This window comes from Macaca mulatta, chromosome X (genome assembly GCF_049350105.2).
Source record: "Macaca mulatta isolate MMU2019108-1 chromosome X, T2T-MMU8v2.0, whole genome shotgun sequence".
Taxonomy (NCBI): Eukaryota; Metazoa; Chordata; class Mammalia; order Primates; family Cercopithecidae; genus Macaca; species Macaca mulatta.
Window position 1 is genome coordinate 1,747,415 of NC_133426.1, and position 22,278 is coordinate 1,769,692.

Consider the following 22,278-nt stretch of genomic DNA (forward strand, 5'->3'; position numbering starts at 1 on the left):
CTCTATACCAAGATCCGTGAATGGGATCTGATTCACAGAAAGGGTCTTGGCAGGTGTCATTGAGTAAAGGGTCTTGAAATGAGATCATCTGGATTATCCAGGTGGTGTATCCTCTATACCAAGGATGTACCCTTTGGCTGTGTGAGGCTTTCAGAAGTATCAGAAGCTGTACACATTTCCTGTGGTTGTGGTAACAAGTAACTACCAATTTGTTGGAGCCTTAAAACAAGAAGGATTTATTCTCTCTCTGTTCTGGGGACGAGAAGTCTAAAGTCAAGGTGTCAGAAGGGCCAAGATTGCTCTGAGGGGTGTAAGGGAGAATACTTCCTGCCTCTCCCAGCTCCTGGTGGCTCCAGGCATTGCTTGGCTTGTGGCCGCATCACTCCAGCCTCTGCCTGCATCATCACATGAACCACTTGTCTTCTGTACTCAAATCTCCCTCCACCCGTCTCTGATAAGAACCCTCGTGATGGCATTCAGTTCACTGGGATGATCCATAATGACCCATCTCAAAACTCTTAATTCTTTCTGCAAAGATTCTTTTCCAAATAAAGTAATATGTATACGTTCTGAGGGTTAGAGCGTGAACATATCTTTTGAGGGCTACCATTTGATCCATAGCTGTTCAGTGGTTGACATTCTCGGATTTGACAGTGGCATCCCTCACTTGTGACCGTGCCGCTCTGGAATGAGGTTGACCAGATGCTGCTGCTGGCCACGCGAAACTGATCCCACGTGAAACTGATCCTACAGGCTGTGGCAAGCAAAGGCTCACACCTCCCCATGTCTGACATCCATGAATCACAGCTGGGTCTCTGGAAAAATGAGTGAGTGCAGGAACAAAATCAAACAGGAGACCTCATCCACCACTACGTCTCAGAGAGGATATTGCGGCCCCTGAAAGGAGGTCATCTCTCTTGGAACTTTTGTACTCAGTTGTACTTAACGCGGCAAGGAAAACGGCACATTTGTGTTGGAAAATGTAATTATTTATGGCACCTGTGATAATTGGGCACTTTGGAATCACAAGGTTTATGGTTGAGGACCACCTGGGGTGATTATCCCCCAAAATGTTTCTTTGGCTTCTTGAAGTTCTGCAGAGGTTGAGGCAGCTGTCTGAAAACTAGAGGACAGAGCCCTGTGGGCAGGTGGGTGTGAGAAACTCAAACACTGCAGTCTTCACAGACCCACAAGCCACGGACAGGTGCGATGTGTTTCTAGGGACAGCGGCTATGCTGAGACAGGATATCACAGGGTCACATCAAGGACCCCAGTCATGTCACAACTCTTAGACCAGAGCTGCTGCTGCAGTTTCTGGTTGTAGGTGACGTGGAGGGACTTGGCCTCTTTCTCGTTGTACAGGTAACGGCCACCAACTCCTTCCAGCTCTGGGGTGACCGCTGCGTAGATGGAAGTCCACGCTCCTTCATCAGGGGTCTGGTGGAAGAAGAAAAGAAGGCTACGATGAGACAAATTTCTGAGCAGGAAGCAGCATTCTCCGCACTCACGTGGATGCTGCAGGGAAAGGTGGAATATATTCATCAGCTGCACTGAGAAATGTATGCGGAAAGCGAGGTTGGGTGATCAGTCGGAACCACAGCTTCTCTGCCGCTGGGTTTCTTTATAACAGGCACTGACAATAATGCACCCAAGTGGGTTGCATTTCAATGGTAGGTTAATCCATCTCACTAGGCAGATGCATATTAAAATCCCTGATGTACGTATTTAATTCACACACTCTTTATGGGACCGAAATGCTTATTCACTGACTAGAAGCAGATGAGTGAGTGCTTGGCCTCTGTATTTAACAAACAATATTAAGCAATTAGATGAAACATCAGAACATCAAAAAGATTGTTGGTTTCAATTCAGCAAGGCATGCTACATCGGAGATTTGGGGCATTTATGGGCTGTGATCATATGCTTCATGGAAACAAGACAGTTCAAAAAGGAACGTGAGATGCAGAAAAAGGTTTTTCAAAGACTGGGGATTTTACCCTAGTGGAAGGTGATAGTCTTGAAACACAGCACACCCTGGTTTTCTACAGTGGGAGTTGGCCTTTGGTCATGGTCAGCGGGATGGAAGAAACGGAGGATTCTCAGAGGAATTAGAAGTTGTGGGACCTGAGAACCTTCAGAGCTAGGATGCAATAATCCAGGAACCAACACAGTCCTTCTTAACATCTGACTGTCACAATGAAGATGTTTCAGGAGGTCATCTCTCATAAGAAGCTTCTGGGAATCTGGTGAACGTATCCACCATGTGGGGGCACGGTCTATGAACCAGGAAGTAGGTCCCTGCCAGACACAGAATCTGCCATGCATTGATCTTGAACTTCCAGCCTCCAGAACTGTGAGCAACAAGTGTCTGTTGTTTACAGGCTGCCCGGGCTATGGTGTTTTGTGACAGCAACACAAACAGACTGAGACATTTGATGTCCAGAGTTTTTACTGGGGTTTCATTGCATAGGTATGATTGATTCAGTCATTGGTCACATGATCAAATTCAACCGCCAGTCCCTCTTTCTTCCCCAGAGGTCAGGCTGGCCCCAAATTCCAACCCCCTAATGACACGGTTGGTGTTTCTGGTGGCTAGCCCCATCTTGAAGCCATTTAGGAAGCACCAACAGTCACCTCATTGTACAACCAGGGCGTTGCTAGCATTTGTGAAATTGCAAGAGTTTTACAAGTTCCTCCTTGTTACAGAACCAGGAATAAAGACCAGATACTGCCTTTGTCATGTCCCCTCTAGTTTTCTGGGAGTGATGATCCATTCGCCCAAACTGATCTCACCTCTCACCAGTGCCCCTAGCACTGCGGTGGCTCATGCCTGTAATCCCAGTGCCTTGGGAGACCAAGGAAGGAGGATTGCTTGAGTCCAGGAGTTCGAGACAAGCGTGGGCCACATGGCAAACCCTAGCACTGGTGAGAGTTCAGGCACACGCCCTCCCAAAAGGAAAAGGACAGACTCTGTGGGGTGGCCTGTGACACCCAGTCACTTCAGAAATTCTCCTGCTCCCAGTTCACTGCCTCACGGTCTTGACTTCAGCAGCCAATGTGATGGGGAAAGGCATGGTAGAGAATCCAGTGTGCCCACCAGCCCATCCTCTGGGTGCCCAGCAAGGGGAAGAGGAAGGCCGGACCCCAGTGCGGGGACAGAGCTGCCAGACTCCTGACGTTGTTTCCCACTGACTTGTCTCTGCTCTTCTGCTGCCTAAAAAGAAATGGATGGAGCTAGAGAACTTCCCAAGTCTGGAAATCACCTAGGGGTGCCCGGAGGTTTTGCAAACCCAAAGTGTCCCGGGAGATTTGGAGGCTGATATGGTCCGGCTGCGTCCCCACCCAGATTTCATCTTAAACTGTAGTTCCCATAATTCCCACGTACCATGGGAGGGAGTCAGTGGGAGGTACTTGAATCATGGGAGTGGGTCTTCTCGTGCTGTTCTCATGATAGTGAATAAGTCTCACGAGATCTGATAGTTTCATAAAAGGCAGTTCCCCTGCACACACTCTGTTGCCTGCCGCCATGTAAGACATGCCTTTGCTCCTCCTTCACCTTCCGCCATGATTATGAGGACTCCCCAGCCATGTGGAACTGTGACTCACCCACATCTGTACATGCCAGGCAGTGCTAAGAACCAGGCAGGGAGGGAGGGGACGGACCTGTCTGCACAGAGTCCTGCACCTGCTGGGAACAACTCAGTGTCATCAGCTATGGCCTGGGTCAAAGCACCTTTGTTTTGGGTATTCAAAGGTCAGTGAAGGGTTGAGTGAAAGGGAAGGAGAAAGACAGAGAAAGAAAAAAAAATATCAAAGGAAGGAAGAAAGAGAAGGAGAAAGAAAGAAAAAGAGGAAGAAGAAAGGAAGAAATGAGAAAGGAATAAAGGAAGGAAAGAAGGAAGCAAAAAAGGAGGGAAGGAAGGAGGGACACAGAGAGAGAGAGAGGGAGGGAGGCAGTAAGAAAGGAAGGAAGCAGAGAACAAGAAAGAAAAGAGGGAAGGAAGGAAGGAGAGAGAAAGGCAGCAGAGAAGAAAGGAGGGAGGAAGAAAAAAGGGAGAAAGTAGGGAAGAAGGGAGGAATGGAAGGATGAAAAGAAGAAAAAACAGGAAGGAAGGAAGGAAGCAAAGAAGGAAAGAAGGAAGGAAGGAAGGAGAGAGAAAGCAAAAAAAAGAAAGAAGAGAAACAAAGAACCAAAGAGAAAGAAGGAAGGATGGGAGGGAAGGATGGGAGGGAGGAAGGGAGGCAGGGAAGGAGGGAAGGAGGGAGGGAGGGAGGGAGGGAGGCAGGGAGGGAGGGAGGCAGGGAGAGAGGGAGGGAGGGAAGGAAGGAGGGAAGGAAGGAGGGAAGAAAGGAAGGAAAAAAGGGAGGCAAAAGGAAGGACTGGAAGAAAAAAGATAAGAGGAAGGAAGGGAGGGAGGAATTTATTCCTCAGAGCCTTTGCTGCATTTACCAATTCTGGTTCTGCCCCCATTTGACCAAATATCTGGGGTGACTCTGAGAATTCTGATTTCTAAGATAAGGCAGACATTGTGAATTTGAAATAGCAAATCCCTTTCGTGTCATTCAAGCCACGATTTGCTTTTTATTAGAGCTCCTGTTCTCCAGATAGCATCCAGGGCACGCAGAGCTATTTGCCTGAGACTGTTCAAAGAGCTTCAGAAAGCTGCTCCCTCTGAACTCCACACTTAACTTGTATTAGACGTGCTGGGCTTTGCAGAAGAGAAACACACAGGGCTTCCCTTTGTCCTTGGGGTGGGTCCCGTGTGCTGTGTGCAAGGAAACTTTCTAACTCTCCACTGCCAGGAGCAGAGGGCAGTAGGAATGGCATCACCCAGGATGTCTCCTAGGGATGAGGCTAGCAGGGCGTGGGGGGTGAAGAGTCCATCACAGACAGATACTGCGGAAAGGAGATGGCACCTCCTCGGACACAACGACCCTTCCCAGTTCCGTTACCTCCATGGCGTTCCATGTGTGCGTCGAATTGATCCAGGTGGCATAACCTCTGAGCCCCAGAGAACCTCAACCTCCCTCTTTCCCTCCCTCTCTCTTATGCCCTTCTTCTTCCTCCTTCGCTTCCTCTTCCTTTTTCTCTCTCTCTTTTTCTCTCTCTATTCCTCTCTTCTTCCTCCTCCATCTTCTCCTCCTCCTCTTTCACTTCTTCCTCCTCCTCTTTTCCCCCTTATCCTCCTCCTGTTTTTCTCTCTATCCCCCTCTCTCTCCCTTCCTCTTCCTCCTTTATTTCTCCTTTTCTCTCTCTTCTTCCTCCTCCTTCATCTTCTACTTTTTCCTTTTCCCCCTTATCCTCCTTTTCCCCTCTCTCTCTCTCCCTTTCTCTTCTCTGCCTTCTCTTCTTCCTTTTTTCTCTTTTCTCCTCTTCTTGCCTTTTCTCTATTCCTCTTTCTCTTTTTTCTCCTCCTTCATCTTCTCTTCCTCCCCTCACCTCTTCCTCCTTTCTCCCTTATCCTCCTCCTGCTTTTCTCTCTATCCCTCTCCCTTCCTCTTCCTTTCTTCCTCCTCTTTCTCATCATTTTCTCCCTCTTCTTCCTCCTCCATCTTCTCCTTCTCTTCCACTTCCTCTTCCTCCTCTTCTTTCTTCCCCGTATCATCTTCTTTTCCTCTTTCTCTCTCTCTTCCTTCCTCTTCTCTCTCCTCCTTCTCTTCTTCCTCCTTTTCTTTCTCCCCTTCTTCCCTTTTCTCTCTTTACTCCTTTTTCCTCCTCCATCTTCTCCTCCTTCACTTCTTCCTTCTCCTCCTCCTTTTTCTCTTTCTATCCCTCTCTCTCTTCCTCTCCTCCTTATTTTCCTCCTTTTATTTTTTCTCCTTTTCCTCCTCCTCTTCCTCCTTTTTCTCTCTCTCCCTTCCCTTCCTCCTCTTCCCCCTCTCTGCCCCCTCTATTATCCATTTACAGTATAATCCAGGCTTTCCTAAAAAAAAACTAGATAATTTTCACACTCTACTCTTCTGTTTCTCAAAGTCTTCCTCTGAATCGAACTCACTCTTGTTCACTTGTGTGAGGCTGGGGGATTCCTGAGTGAATTTTTATCCACTTGTTTTAATAACAACAACAACGAAAGCAACAGAACTTCCTTCAGGATTCAGATGGAATTACCAAGCACTATCTTCTATTGTCCACAGCCCCAAAGCTGGGGCTCAATCTCCTGCAGTCCTGGGGTCAGGGGTCCTCACGCTTAGCACTCAAGAGAATCAGCCCGAGAGCTTGTAAAAACAAGTGCACCCCTGATATTTCTGACTCGGCGGGTCTTAGGAGGCCCAAGAATCTGCATTTTTTTTTTTCTTTTTTAGATGGAGTCTCACTCTGTCGCCAGGGCTGGAGTAATGGCATGATCTTGGCTCGTTGCAACCTCCGCCTCCCGAGTTCAAGCAATTCTCCTGCCTCAACCTCCCGAGTGGCTGGGATTACAGGCGCCCGCCACTACGCCCAGCTAATTTTTTGTATTTTTAGTACAGATGGGATTTCACCAAGTCGGCCAGGCTGGTTTTGAACTCCTGACCTCATGATTCACCCGCGTCTGCCTCCAAAAGTGCTGGGATGACAGGCATGAGCCACCGTGCCTGACCCAAGACTCTGCATTTCTAACCAGCTCCCAGACGCTGCTGAGCTCAGAGACCACGCGGGGAACCCCACTCATTCCGGCTGCTTATGCAACTCTGCAAACTCTACACCACGGGTGAAATTCAGCCTGGACCTGTTTCTGTACAGGCTACTACCTAAGAATGGTTTTAGATTCCTAAAGTGGGAAGGAAGGAAGGAAGGAAGGAGGAAAGGAGGGAAGGAGGAAAGGAGGAAAGGAGGGAAGGAGGGAGGGAGGGAGGAAGGAAGGAAGGAGGGAGGGAGGGAGGAAGGAAGGAAGGAGGGAGGGAGGGAGGGAGGGAGGAAGGAAGGAAGGAGGGAGGGAGGGAGGGAGGGAGGGAGGGAGGGAGGGAGGGAGGAAGGAAGGAAGGAGGGAGGGAGGGAGGAAGGGAGGGAGGAAGGGAGGAAGGGAGAAAGGAAGGGAGGGAGGGAGGGAGGGAGGGAGGAAGGAAGGAAGGGAGGAAGGGAGGGAGGGAGGGAGGAAGGGAGGGAGGAAGGGAGGAAGGAAGGGAGGGAGGGAGGAAGGGAGGGAGGAAGGAAGGAAGGAAGGAAGGAAGGAAGGAAGGAAGGAGGGAAAGAAGGAGGGAAAGAAGAAGGGGAGGAAGGAAGGGAGGAAGGAAGGAAGGAGGGAGGGAGGGAGGGAAGGAGGGAAGGAAGGAGGGAAGGAATAGAGGAAGGAAGGAAGGAAGGAAGGAAGGAAGGAAGGAAGGGAGGGAGGGAGGGAGGGAGGGAGGGAGGGAGGGAGGAAGGGAGGAAGGAAGGAGGGAGGGAGAGAGGGAGGGAGGGAGGGAGGAAGGGAGGAAGGGAGGGAGGGAGGAAGGAGGGAGGGAGAGAGGGAGAGAGGGAGGGAGGGAGAGAGGGAGAGAGGGAGGGAGGCAGGGAGGAAGGGAGGAAGGGAGGCAGGGAGGAAGGAAGAAAGGGAGGGAGGGAGGGAGGGAGGAAGGGAGGGAGGGAGGGAGGGAGGGAGGAAGGGAGGGAGGGAGGGAGGGAGGAAGGAAGGGAGGAAGGGAGGGAGGAAGGGAGGGAGGGAGGGAGGAAGGGAGGGAGGAAGGGAGGAAGGAAGGGAGGAAGGGAGGGAGGAAGGGAGGGAGGAAGGGAGGAAGGGAGGGAGGAAGGGAGGGAGGAAGGAAGGGAGGGAGGGAGGAAGGGAGAAAGGGAGAAAGGAAGGGAGGGAGGAAGGGAGGGAGGAAGGGAGGGAGGAAGGGAGGGAGGAAGGGAGGAAGGGAGGAAGGGAGGAAGGAAGGGAGGGAGGGAGGAAGGGAGGGAGGGAGGAAGGGAGGGAGGAAGGGAGGGAGGAATGGAGGGAGGGAGGGAGGAAGGGAGGAAGGGAGGAAGGAAGGGAGGGAGGGAGGAAGGGAGGGAGGAAGGGAGGGAGGAAGGGAGGGAGGGAGAAAGGAAGGGAGGGAGGGAGGAAGGGAGGGAGGGAGGGAAGGAGGGAGGGAGGGAAGGAGGGAAAGAAGGAGGGGAGGAAGGAAGGGAGGAAGGGAGGGAGGGAGGGAGGAAGGAAGGAAGGAAGGGAGGGAGGGAGGGAGGGAGGAAGGGAGGGAGGGAGGAAGGGAGGAAGGGAGGGAGGGAGGGAGGGAGGGAGGGAGGGAGGAAAGGAGGAAGGGAGGGAGGGAGGGAGGAAGGAAGGGAGGGAGGGAGGAAAGGAGGAAGGGAGGAAGGGAGGGAGGGAGGGAGGGAGGGAGGGAGGGAGGGAGGAAGGAAGGGAGGGAGGAAGGGAGGGAGGAAGGGAGGGAGGAATGGAGGGAGGGAGGGAGGAAGGGAGGAAGGGAGGAAGGAAGGGAGGAAGGGAGGGAGGGAGGGAGGAAGGGAGGGAGGAAGGGAGGAAGGGAGGAAGGGAGGGAGGGAGGGAGGAAGGGAGGGAGGAAGGGAGGGAGGAAGGGAGGGAGGAATGGAGGGAGGGAGGGAGGAAGGGAGGAAGGGAGGGAGGAAGGGAGGAAGGGAGGGAGGGAGGGAGGAAGGGAGGGAGGAAGGGAGGGAGGAAGGGAGGGAGGGAAGGAAGGAAGATGCCAAAGAGACTAGAGGTGGCCGACAAAGACTAAAACACGTCCTATCTGGCCGCCCTCCCGTATAGAGCAAGGAACTGCGGCTTGGTGGCAGAATTTAATTATCTGCCCCTGGGCAGCTGTGGCTGACCGGCGCTGTCTTCCACACACTCTCAGAATGATGAAGTGGCCTTCCTTGGTGGCGCCTTGTGCAGGGAAATGAAAGTTGCCTTCTGAATACACAACACGGTCCTGTAAATCATGCTCCCTGTGGCTTAAACAACACATCCCGTTTTATCTACAGCTTTTTTTTAAAAATGACAATCTTTAGAGACTGGCAAGAGGACAGAAGATGTATAAATGTGAACCCAAACCCAAGAACGCAGTGTGTTCCCTTTTAACACATACAAGGGAATCTTTGAAGTCCCAGACGTCCGCCGGGGGTGCCGGGGAGATGGTGCACAGCAACATTTATAGTAAAATCTGCATAAAGCCCCTCTTCAGTCCTGGGGACTGCTGGAGCTCCAAGCTACAGAAGCCACTCCAACTTCATTCAGTCCAATGAATGCTTAGTAAATGCTCACCCATATTTTGCCCGCTCTTGGGGCAAAGGAAGACAGCTTTAGAAATAACCCCTGCCGCCTGGGAGCTTCCAATAGGCATGGGCAGTGGGTGGAGGGTGAGGCACAAGTGCAGGAAAAAAAAAAAAAAAAAAGATGAAACACACACAAAATAGAAGAGAAGATAGAGTTTCAAGGGTACTAAATAGAGCCACAAGCAATATAGTCAGAGAGAGGAATGAATGGCTTATAATTACATAATTACACAGCGCTTTACAGTTGAGAAAATGGTTTCCCACATATTCTGTCAGCAATGTTCACAACAATATTACGTGATATTATTATCCAGAATTAACAAATTAGAAAAATGAGAGGCATAGCAGGGAAGGAGAGGAGAAGGGAGCTGTTGCAGGAAATAGCCACAGGCTGATTCTTCCAGAGACCCCTCCCTCATCATCTCCCTTCTTTCTCTGCTTTGGTATGATGAGCCCTGATCCATGCACACAGCTGGCTCCATGCACGTGCATTCAGCATCTCCGTCCCTGCCTTCACCCATGCACACAGCCCTGATCCATGCACACAGCCCTGATCCATGCACACAGCTGGATCCATGCACGTGCATTCAATATGTCCCTCCCTGCCTTCACCCAGGCACACAGCTGGCTCCATACACATGCATTCAGCATCTGCCGCCCTACCTTCATCCATGCACACAGCCTTGATCCATGCACACAGCCCTGATCCATGCACACAGCTAGGCCCACATACATGCAGTCAGCATCTCTGTCCCTACCTTCACCCATGCACACAGCCCTGATCCATGCACACAGCTGGCTCCATACACATGCATTCAGCATCTGCCTCCCTACCTTCATCCATGCACACAGCCTTGATCCATGCACACAGCCCAGATCCATGCACACAGCCCTGATCCATGCACACAGCCCTGATCCATGCACACAACCATGATGCATGCACACAGCCCTGATCCATGCACACAGCTGGACCCACACATATGCATTCAGCACCTCCCTCCCTGCCTTCATCCATGCACACAGCCCTGATCCATGCACACACAGCCCTGATCCATGAACACAGCTAGACCCACACAAATGCCTCCCTGCCTTCCAGGCACAGAGCCCTAGTCCATACACACAGCCCTGATTCATGCACACAACCATGATCCATGCACACAGCCCTGATCCATGCACATGCATTCAATATCTCCCTCCCTGCCTTCATTCATGCACACAGCCGGGATCCACACACACAGCCCTGATCCATGAACATAGTCCTGATCCACGCACAGAGCCCTGATCCACGCACATAGTCCTGATCCAGGCACAGAGCCCTGATCCACGCACATAGTCCTGATCCAGGCACAGAGCCCTGATCCACATACATAGTCCTGATCCAGGCACAGAGCCCTGATCCACGCACATAGTCCTGATCCAGGCACAGAGCCCTGATCCACGCACACAGTCCTGATCCAGGCACAGAGCCCTGATCCACGCACACAGTCCTGATCCAGGCACAGAGCCCTGATCCACGCACACAGCCCTGATCCAGGCACAGAGCCCTGATCCACGTACACAGCCCAGATCCAGGCACAGAGCCCTGATCCACGCACACAGTCCTGATCCAGGCACAGAGCCCTGATCCACGCACACAGTCCTGATCCACGCACAGTCCTGATCCAGGCACAGAGCCCTGATCCACATACATAGTCCTGATCCAGGCACAGAGCCCTGATCCACGCACACAGTCCTGATCCAGGCACAGAGCCCTGATCCACGCACACAGTCCTGATCCACGCACAGTCCTGATCCAGGCACAGAGCCCTGATCCCCATACATAGTCCTGATCCAGGCACAGAGCCCTGATCCACGCACACAGTCCTGATCCAGGCACAGAGCCCTGATCCACGCACACAGTCCTGATCCAGGCACAGAGCCCTGATCCACGCACACAGTCCTGATCCAGGCACATAGTCCTGATCCAGGCACAGAGCCCTGATCCAGGCACAGAGCCCTGATCCACGCACACAGCCCTGATCCAGGCACAGAGCCCTGATCCAGGCACAGAGCCCTGATCCACGCACACAGCCCTGATCCAGGCACAGAGCCCTGATCCAGGCACAGAACCCTGATCCACACACACAGTCCTGATCCAGGCACAGAGCCCTGATCCACGCACAGAGCCCTGATCCACGCACACAGCCCTGATCCAGGCACAGAGCCCTGATCCACGCACACAGCCCTGATCCGGGCACAGAGCCCTGATCCACACACACAGCTGTTGTAGGTTTTCTGCAGCAGTATTGAGAACAGCAAAGATATGCAATCCCCCTAAGTGTCTGCCAGCAGAGGACGGGCTAAGATAAAAAACAGTACAGTATAGTATATTCACACCGTGGAATATGATGCAGTCATATCAAAGAAGGAAATCATGTCTTTTGCAGTGACATGGACAAATACTGCGTGTTTCCACTTTTCATTTTATTATTTTACTTTTTATTTTTATTTTTTGAGACAGAGTCTCGCTCTGTCGCCCAGGCTGGAGTGCAGTGGTACAATCTCGGCTCACTGCAGCCTTCACCTCCTGGCTTCAAGCCATTCTCCTGCCTCAGCCTCTCGAGTAGCTAGGACTACAGGCGTATGCCATCACGCTGAGCTCATTTTTGTATTTTTTAGTAGAGACGGGGTTCTACCATATTGGTCAGGCTGGTCTTGCACTCGTGACCTCAGGTGATACACCTGCCTCCGTCTCCCAAAGTGCTGGATGACAGGCGTGAGCCACCACACCCGGCCTGTTTCCACTTTCTCAGGTCCCTTCAGTACTCAGACTCATCAGGACAGAAAGCAGAATGGTGCTGCTCGGAGTGAGGAACAGCAGGGAAATTGGAAGCTGTATTTTAGTGGAAACAGAGCTTCCGTGTGAGAAGCAGGCCGTTGTCCTAACCAACTACTCAGACACCGAAAGCCAAATGCCCATCCTGCCATGTTCTCACTTGTCTGACTTTCAAGTGAGACTTCACCAGTGGGGTCTACACGGACACAGAGAATGGACTGACAATGAGGACCTGGAAAGGCGGGAGGCTGGCAGGAGGTGGAGCATGAAAAAAATCACCTGCGGGTATAGTATTCACTGCTGGGGTGATGGGTTCACCAGAAACCCGGACTTCCGCTGTGCAATGTCTCCATGCAAGAAATCTGCACCTGTATTCCTTGAATTTATAATAAATAAGCAAATCAATAAATACACAAGCCAGGCCAGGCAGGGCACAGTGGCTCATGCCTGTCATCCCAGCACTTTGGGAGGCCAAGGCAGGCGGATCACGACGTCAAGAGATCAAGACCATCCTGGCCAACATGGTGAAATCCCATCTCTATTAAAAATATGAAAATTAGCTGGGCATAGTGGGACATGCCTGTAATCCCAGCTACTCGGGGGGCTGAGGCAGTAGAATCGCTTGAACCCGGGGGGCAGGGGTTGCAGTGAGCCAAAACCGTGCCACTGCACTCCAGCCTAGGCAACAGAGCATCTCAAAAAAAGAAAGAAAGAAACCTGTACCCGTACTCCTTCAGTTTACAATAAATAAGGGAATCAATAAATACACCAGCCAGTTGGTGAGAGGAGCCATGAAGATAAACAAAGCCTTGTGAAGGGAAAAGCAAGCACCCAGGCGAAGCCCTGTGTTCGGAGGTTTTGGCACAGGCCTGAAGGAAGTGAAGGAGAGGGACTGGATACCTGGGGGAAGGGCACGCGTGGAGGAGGAAACAACCAGGGCCGAGGCTTGCACGTTGGAGGGAAGGGGTGAAGTCCCTGGTGGTTCCACCTGGAGCAATTTCTTTTTTTCCTCTCTTTTTTTTCTTTTTTTTTCTGAGGTGGAGTTTCGCTCTTGTCACCCAGGCTGGAGCGCAGTGGTACAATCTCGGCTCACTGCAACCTCCTGCTCCCGGGTTCAAGTGATTCTCCTGCCTCAGCCTCCCGAGTAGCTGGGATGACAGACGCCCGCCACCACACCCGGCTAATTTTTGTATTTTTAGTAGAGATGGGGTTTTACCACGTTGGCCAGGCTGGTCTTCAACTTCTGATCTCAGGTGATCCACCCGCCTCGGCCTCCCAAAGCACTGGGATTACAGGCGTGAGCCACCACGCCCGGCCACCTGGGGCATTTTCAGTGGAGCACGGGGGACTGGAAGTGAATTGTATGAGTGATTACTATATGGGGATTTGCCGCAGTGGAGACTGTAGTCAGGGACAGTCCCCAGGTGAAACAGAAGGTCCAGCTAGGGTGGTTAGATTTGTTTATTTAAAAAAAAAAAAGAAATTGGGGGGCTGGGTATGGTGTCTCATGCCTGTAATCTCAGCACTTTGGCAGGCTGAGGCAGGTGGCTCACTTGAGACTGTGAGTTCGAGGTCACATTGAAACCTACTGAAACCCTGTCTCTACTAAAAATATAAAAATTGCCAGGCATGGTGGGACGCACCTGAGGTCCCAGCTACTCAGAAGGCTGAGGCAGAATTGCTTGAACCCAGCAGGCGGAGTTTGCAGTGAGCCAAGATCGCACCGCTGCACTCCAGCCTGGGCAACAGAGCAAAGCTCCATCTTAAAAAATAAAAAAATAAAAAACAATTCCCAGTACCTGCATCCTTGACTTGATTCATTAACCCGTCACCCTCTCGGCACGTCAATCCAAGTTCCAATCAACCCCAAGACACATTTTCATTAGACTGCACGGTGGATGCAAACACATGCTTAAGACAAGCAATGATACAAGTGGTCTGCTTCATGGTGAAGTGGGCACAGTCTACACTGCAAATTTGTGCATGTTGATGGCAGGCCTGATCACACGATTTCAAAGTGGTCAGGATGTCCTGTACGGTGGAGCTGATACACTCAGCATTTACAATAGCTTTTTTTTTTTTTTTTTTTTTTGAGGTGGAGTTTCGCTCTTGTTGCCCAGGCTGGAGTGCAGTGGCATGATCTCGGCTCACCACAATCTCCGCCCCTGGGTTCAAGCGATTCTCCTGTCTCAGCCTCCCAAGTAGCTGGGATTACAGGTGTCTGCCACTGCACCTGGCTAATTTTTGTATTTCTAGTAGAGACGGGGTTTCTCCATGTTGGTTAGGCTGGTCTCAAACTCCTGCCCTCAGGCGATCCACCTGCTTTGGCCTCCCCAAGTGTTGGGACTACAGGCATGAGTCACCACAGGAACCCGGTGGCCGATAGCTCTTTTTTGTAACACCCATTGATCTTAAGACAATGAGGGTGGGAAGAGAGGTAACAGTCACGTTCACTGACTCCCTCGGAGGGGCCTACATTGTAGGGGGTTACTGAGTTTCACTGATGAAGCTGTGAGGAGCTTCCTAGAGGTCTGAAGAGCACACATGCCCTCTGAAAGATTAATAAGCTACTCTCCTACCGAGGCTGAGACCATCCGCATGTCTCAGCATGAGGAATGGCCTGGTGCATCTGTATACCGGACAAATCAAACCCCTCGTCTTTATAAACGCACAAACCATAATCCCAGTGCTTGGGGAGGCCACAGCAGAAGGATCGCTGGGGGCCAGGAACTGGAGACCAGGCTGAGCAACGTAGCAAGACCCTGGCTCTACCGAAAAATGTTTAAAAAATTAGCCAGGTGTGGTGGTGCATTCCTGTAGTCCCAGCTACTCAGGAGGTGGAGGTGGCATGATTGTTTGAGTCCAGCAGGTCGAGGCTGCCATGAGCTGTCATTGTGCCACTGCACTCCAGCCTGGGGGACAAGGTGAGATCCTGTCTCAAAAACCAACCAACCAACCTCCTGGTTTTTCTCCAGGTAGTAACTGGTCGCCCAGGTGAGTGGCTGTGAAACTGGAATCGAGTCCATGTGTTCTGATGACACAGAGGACAGCGGCTTCAGAGTGACACACAACTATGCCCTCAGATGATATGAAACATCACAGAGATATGTACGTCACACAGATTCTCTCCAGGGACCACTGGGCAGGTCCTGCAACGTTTGTCTTTCTTGGTTTGTTTTTTTTTTTTGAGATGGAGTTTCAGGCTGGAGTGCAGTGGTGCAATCTCAGCTCACTGCAACCTCCGCCTCCTGGGTTCAGGCAATTCTCCTGCCTCAGCCTCCCAAGTAGCTTGGATGACAGGCACGCACCACGACGCTTGGCTCATTTTTTTGTATTTTTTAATAGAGATGGTGTTTCACTATGTTTGCCAGGCTGGTCTTGAACTTTTGACCTCAAGTAATCTGCCCAGCTTGACCTCCCAAAGTGCTGGGATTACAGGCATGAGACACGGCACCCAGCTGATCTTCCAAGTCTAAATATACAATGCGTGCATGCATACGCACTAGTAAATAATACATATACAGCAATACAGAATTAGCATTATAAAGGCAGCATCAAGCTACTGCTGCTGGATAGCCTTTTCTTCAAAATTCTTAGATTATTTTAATTTCATTGTCAGGCTAATGCATATTTCTTCTACTCTAGAATTTTAAAGTTTCCATCATGTTGTCTCTTATACAAAGGCAGAGTGTGACTCAAGCAACGCCCCGTGGTTATTTTTAATCGAAATGTGCAGATGATGATCAAAGGATTAAAGAATGATTCATGTGGCTAAAGTTCCACTTTGCTTGTTAAATATTTACGGAAAAAAAAAAAAGGCCAGCCACGGTGGCTCATCCTGTCATCCCAGCACTCTGGGAGGCAGAGGTAGGAGAATCACCTGAGGCCAGGATTTCAAGGCTGCCGCCAGGCATTGTATCATAATCCCAGTGCACAAGACCACCCTGGGTGAATAGCAACATTCCGTCTCTACAAAAAAAAAAAAATGCACTGCAGCCAGGGTAACAGAGCAAGACCTGGTCACTAAAAAATTTAAAAGAGGCCGGGCGCGGTGGCGCATGCCTGTAATCCCAGCACTCTGGGAGGCCGAGGAGGGCGGATCACGAGGTCAGCAGATCGAGACCATCCTGGCTAACACGGTGAAACCCTGTCTCTACTAAAAATACACACACACACACACACACACAAAATTAGCCAGGCGTGGTGGTGGGCACCTGTGGTCCCAGGTACTCGGGAAGCTGAGGCAGGAGAATGGCGTGAACCCGGGAGGCAGAGCTTGCAGTGAGCCAAGATCGTGCCACTGCACTCCAGCCTGGGCCACAGAGGCAGACTCCGTCTCAAAAAAAAAAAAAAAAAAAAAAAAAATTTAAAAAGAGAAAAACAGCAAATGTTCTCCTTGGATACCAAAGTCACTCTGAGGGATTCATGGGGGTTTTATAAGCATGGAATGTATCCAAATTGTGGTGTCTCGCTAGCAAAAACTTAGTGCTTAATACAGTAACTAATATTTTGAAATTCCTTTGCTTGAGGAACTAGAGATGCAAAGAACAATGGATAAGAAAGCAAACTGCAAAATAAGGGCAGTACAGTTGGGCGCAGTGGCTCACGACTGTCATCCCAGCACGTAGGGAGGCCGAGGCGGGTGGATCACCTGAGGTCAGGAGTTCGAGACCAGCCTGGGCAACATGGTGCAACCCCATCCCTACTAAAAATACAACACTTAGCCAGGCATGGTGGCGGGCACCTGTAATCCCAGCTACTGGGGAGGCTGAGGCAGGAGAATCACTTGAACCCGGGAGGCGGAGGTTGCAGTGAGCCGAGATCACGCCACTGCACGCCAGCCTGGGTGACACAGCGAGACTCTGTCTCAAAAAACAAAAAAAAGGAAAAAGAAAAAAAGAAATTCCATTGCTTGAGGAATTAGAGATTCGAAGAAGAATTGATAAGAAAGCAAACTGCAAAATAAGGGAAGGAATTAATCCCCCGAAAACGTGTGCGATGGAGGAGCGCAGCTCATTTCATGAGAGACTTTCAGATGAAACGAAGAGCAATGCCAGGAGTCCAAGAGGGAGAAAAGGAAATTTGTAACCAAGCATTAATTCCAAAACTTGACGAAACAGACAATTATCTAAGGGAAAAGCTGTCTAAACTGACTCAGAAAGAGGTGGAAAACTTCAACAAAGCAATAGACGCCCCAGGAATTTTGAAAGCTGAGTTAGAATCGCTCTTCTGAAAATTCCTCAACCCACGCGGTTTTGAAGGCGAATCGTGGCAGTGTTTCAAAAGCAGGTGCTTTTAAAAAATGCTAATTAGACGATTCTGCAAGGTAATAGGAAAAACAGAAAAGCTTCTCGAGGTTCTTTCTTTGTTTTGTAAACAAATCATTAAAACTTTAGAATCCCAACTTGAGATAGACAGGAAAGAAAGTAAATCTATAGCTCCCAGACACATATCACTGCAAAAGACCTCAAGGGGGACAGGCACGGTCGCTCACTTCTGTCATCCCAGCACTTCGGGAGACCAAGGCGGGCAGATTACTTGAGGCAGGTCAGGAGTTCGAGACCTGCCTGGCCAACATGGTGAAACCCTGTCTTTACTAAAAATACAAAAACTAGCCAGGCGTGGTGGTGCACACCTGTAGTCCCAGCTACTCAGGAGGCTGAGGTAGGAGAATTGCTTGAACCCAGGAGGCGGAGGTTGCTGTGAGCCGAGATCATACCACGGCACTCCAGCCTGGGCGACAGAGAGATTCCATCTCAAACAAACAGACAGAGAAAAAAACTCAAGGGAATGGCTGGGGCATGAAATCCTGCAGTGCTTAAGAAGATAACGCATCACAACAACACAGATCATTGCAGAAACGTGGGACCATTCAGTGGCTGGATCTTAAAAACCAATACCCCAAAGTACGGGGCTTTATCCTGCGGAACTGAAGACGCCTCAAGATCTCTCTGACCTCCCCGTCCTGGGTCCTCTGTGTCTCCCGATGCACAGGATGAAATTGTTCTCTGAAATTCCCTGAAGTCCGGACCCGCCAAAGAAGAAAAATGACCACTGGCCCCTTCCCTGAGTTTCTGAACCCACATCGCGGGAGGAAAGACTGACGTCTGCCAACAGCCCTGCAGAGATTTCTCATAAACCACTGTCTGTTCTGCGGGCTCAACAGCCTCTGTCCCTGGACAGACTCGTCATAAACCATTATCTGAGGCCGGGCGCGGTGGCTCAGGCCTGTCATCCCAGCACTTTGGGAGGCCGAGGCGGGCGGATCATGAGGTCAGGAGTTCAAGACCAGCCTGGCCAACATGGCGAAACCCCATCTCTACTAAAAATACAAAATTAGCCGGCTGTGGGGGTTCACGCCTGTAATCCCAGCTACTCCGGAGGCTGAGGCAGGAGAATCGCTTGAACCCGGGAGGCGGAGGCTGCACTGGGCAGAGGTCGTGCCACCGCACTCCAGTCTGGGCAACAAAGCACGAAACTCCATCTCAAAAAAAAAAAAACAAGCAAACAAACAACAACAACAAAACACATGATCTGTTTTTGGGCCACTGTACATGCTCAAACCCATTGACTTCCCTTAAAAATCATTTGCTGTTCCCTAAATTCCCCCCCAATCCCCCACTCCCTTTCCCCTAAGGAGAAGAGGACAAAAGCATGTGTACCCCCTTCTGCAACGGGGCAGTTCCTCTGACATTCTCCTCCATGTATGAGAATACACTTGCCTGTCATTTCCTTTATTCATCTTTCAATAAGGGAAACTGTATTTTGGGCGTTGATTTTTCAGCCAACCTTCAAAATGCAAAGGGGGATGTTTTTCCCTTGGCCTTTCCCTTCCCTACGCTACACAGCTACACAGCGTCACCCACCGAGCTCGCAGGCAACCAAGGCTTTGGGGTGAGAATGTACAAACACATCACCAAATGCGAGCCCCCAACACCGCACACGCGGCCTGGAAGTGGCTGTGTCAGAGGTGTGTGAACCACAGTGACTCCATCTTGAATGGGGGCTGGGTGAAATGAGGCGGAGACCTACTGGGCTGCATTCCCAGACGGTTAAGGCATTCCAAGTCGCAGGATGAGATAAGAGGTCGGTACAAGGTACAGGTCAGAAAGACCTTGCTGATACAACAGGTTGCAGTAAAGAAGTCGGCCAGAACCCACAAAAAGCAAAATGGAGACGAGAGTGACCTCTGGTTGTCCTCACTGCTACACTCCCACCAGCACCATGACACTTACAAATGCCACGGCAACATCAGAAAGCTACCCTGTATGGTCTAAAAAGGGGAGGCATGAATAATCCATCCCTTGTTTAGCGTATCATCAAGAAATAACCATAAAAATGGGCCACCAGCAACCCTCAGGGCTGGTCTGTCTACGGAGCAGCCATTCTTTATTCCTCTACTTTCTCAATAAACTTGCTTTCGCTGTGCACCGCAGACTCCTCCTGAATTCTTTCTTGCACGAGATCCAAGAACCTTCCCTTGGGGTCTGGATTGGGACCCCCTTTCCCGCAGCATCTTCACGTGTAGCCATGAATCAGAGAAGCAGAAGGGGCTTACCTTGAAAAGCAACCAGCTGAAAAGCTTCATTACCAGACGGGTGCCCCAGAACACGTGCTGGTAGAGGTCCGTGTGGACCACCCCAGGGTCCACCACGTTGGCGGTCACGTGGCTTCCCTCAGCCGCCAGCAGCCGCTGGAGGTGGTAGGTGAACAGGACGAGGGCCAGCTTGCTCTGGGCGTACGCTGCGTGGGCTGAGTAGCAGGCACTGCGGGGCAAGCAGGAGAAGGTGTCAGAGGCTGACGGTATATTCCTGCCTAAGGGCCTCATCCGCGCAGCATCTGTGCCAGTGGCCACATCGATAGGCAGCCACCTCCCCTGGACCCACGTGTGATCATGCCATCTCTTGGCCAGTTTTCCAATGCGTGCGGATTGTTCTAGTTCACCTTCGTATTACAGACTCATCCCTTAATTGTATTGGGGTCAGACACGTTAAATTACGTTACTAATTTTTTATTTTTATTTAACTTTTTTTGAGACAGAGTCTCACTCTGTCGCCCAGGCTGGAGTGCAGTGGTGCAATCTTGGCTCACTGCAACCTACACCTGTCCGGTTCAAGCACTTCTCCTGCCTCAGCCTCTCCAGTAGCTGGGACTACAGGCACCTGCCACCACACTCTGCTAATGTTCTGGATTTTCAGTAAAGACTGGAGTTTTACCATATTGACCACGCTGGTCTCAAACTCCTGACCTCAAGTTATTCACCTGCTTCAGCCTCCCAAAGTGCTGGGATTACAGGCAGGAGCCACTGCACCTGGCTTTCCATGCGGTCTTGTTTTTTTTTTTGTTTTTTTGAGACAGATTCTCATTCTGTCACCCAGGCTGGAGTACAGTGGCACAACCTCCGCCTTCCGGGTTCAAGCGAATCGCGTGCCTCAGCCTCCAGAGTAGCTGGGATGACAGGCTCCCGTCACCAAACCCGGCTAATTTTTTGTATTTTTACTAGAGATGGGGTTTCACCATGTTGGCCAGGCTGGTCTTGAACTCCTGACCTCGGGTGATCCACCCGCCTTGGCCTCCCAAAGTGCTGGGACGACAAGCGTGAGCCACCGCGCCTGGCCACACGTGGTCTTCTTGAGTCTCAAATCATAAAAGACATCCATAAGAGCAATTTGGCAAACTTACCAAGCTATCAAGAATTTCCCTCACATCTATTGCAAGCTCTGCAGTGTACTAAGCACGCGTTAAACTCTTTGCACCTTGGTTCAAGCAGTTTAGAGAAATGTTTTAGTATCAAGGACATAGTGATAAAAATCGATCAGATAACTGTGGTAAAGTGAGAAACGTGCCTCTCCCCTCTCCGGTAACCCCAATCATCAGACACAGAGAAAACTGGATGTTTCCAGCTTTGCTCCTGTAAATATGTTCCACTTTTTCTCTTGATGCCTTAGAAACACTTTTTAAAGAGATGTTATTTGTGTTGTTACATAATGTCCCTTGAAGGCACACAACCATTATAGACTCCTTTTAGAATTTAATGTTAGGAATACATCATTGGCCTTAGAATTGGCCTCATAGTTCTTTTAAATAAGACAAAGAGAAGTATTTGAGCAATAATGTCCTTTCCTCTGGGCTCCGAAGATGCCCAGAGGCGATCAATTTGCTACACAATTATTGTAACAATATTTCAAGGTGGATGAAGGTTCATTGCTTCTTTTAGATATATATTCTATTTTTTATTTTTATTATTATTTTTTGAGACATAGACTTGCTGTGTCGCCCAGGCTGGAGTGCGGTGGCACAATCTCAGCTCACTGCAAGCTCCGCCTCCCGAGTTCAAGTCATTCTCCTGCCTCAGCCTCCCGAGTAGCTGGGACTACAGGCACCCACTACCACGCCTGGCTAATTTTCTGTATTTTTAGTAGAGGCGGGGTTTCACCGTGTTAGCCAGGATGGTCTCGATCTCCCGACCTCGTGATCCGCCCGCCTTGGTCTCCCAAAGTGCTGGGATGACAGGCGTGAGCCACCGCACCCGGCCTAATTTTCTGAATTAACTACATGGTATATGTATCCTGATGGAAGCTGTGAAAGGAAAATATCTTGGCCCTCCAAAATCAGGAAGCTCAAAGGAAAAGTCCAGCTGGAACCTGCTGAAGGCAAACCTGCCTTTCATTCTATTCAAAGTCATGCCTGTGCTCACTGAGACAGACGCATATCTGATCCCCTCCTTTGGGAAGGCTCATCAGAAATCCAAACGAACGCAACCATCTGGGTCTCACCTGTGACCTGGAAGCCCCCTCCCTGTTTCCAGTTGTCCCCACCTGTCAAGGACCCTACTTCTTTATATTTGAGATGGAGTTTGCTCTTGTTACCCAGGCTGGAGTGCAATGGCACAATCTTGGCTCACTGCAACCTCCCCCTCCTGGGTTCAAGCCATCCTCCTGCCTCAGCCTCTCGAGTAGCTGGGATTACCGGAGCCTGCCACCGCGTCCAGTTAACTTTTTGTATTTTTAGTGGAGATGGGGTTTCACCATGTTGGCCAGGTTGGTCTCGATCTCCTGACCTCAGGTGATCCACCTGCCTCAGCCTCCCAAAGTGCTGGGTTTACAGGTGTGAGCCACAGCACCCACCCCAACGTAGTTCTTACATATATTGATTGATGTCTCATGTCTCCCTAAAACGTATAAAACCAAGCTGTGGCCAGACGCAGTGGCTCACGCCTGTAATCCCAGCACTTTGGGAGGCCAAGGTGGGCAGATCACAAGGTCAGGAGTTCGAGACCAGGCTGGCC

The 22,278-nt window shown here is 50.6% G+C and overlaps 1 protein-coding gene across 1 annotated transcript in view; it reads right to left on the bottom strand.

Annotated features, from left to right (window-relative positions):
* Positions 1–967: 967 nt before the first annotated feature.
* The window catches only part of LOC106996625 (polyprenol dehydrogenase), a 328,740-nt gene continuing 307,429 nt past the window's right edge, over positions 968–22,278 (bottom strand). The window contains exons 6-7 of the mRNA XM_028842026.2: positions 19,549–19,756; positions 968–1,437 (exon numbers count right to left, since the gene is read on the bottom strand). Coding sequence (XP_028697859.1) covers positions 1,249–1,437; positions 19,549–19,756 — 397 coding nt within the window. The 3' untranslated portion in view covers positions 968–1,248. The remainder of the gene's footprint in view (positions 1,438–19,548; positions 19,757–22,278) is intronic.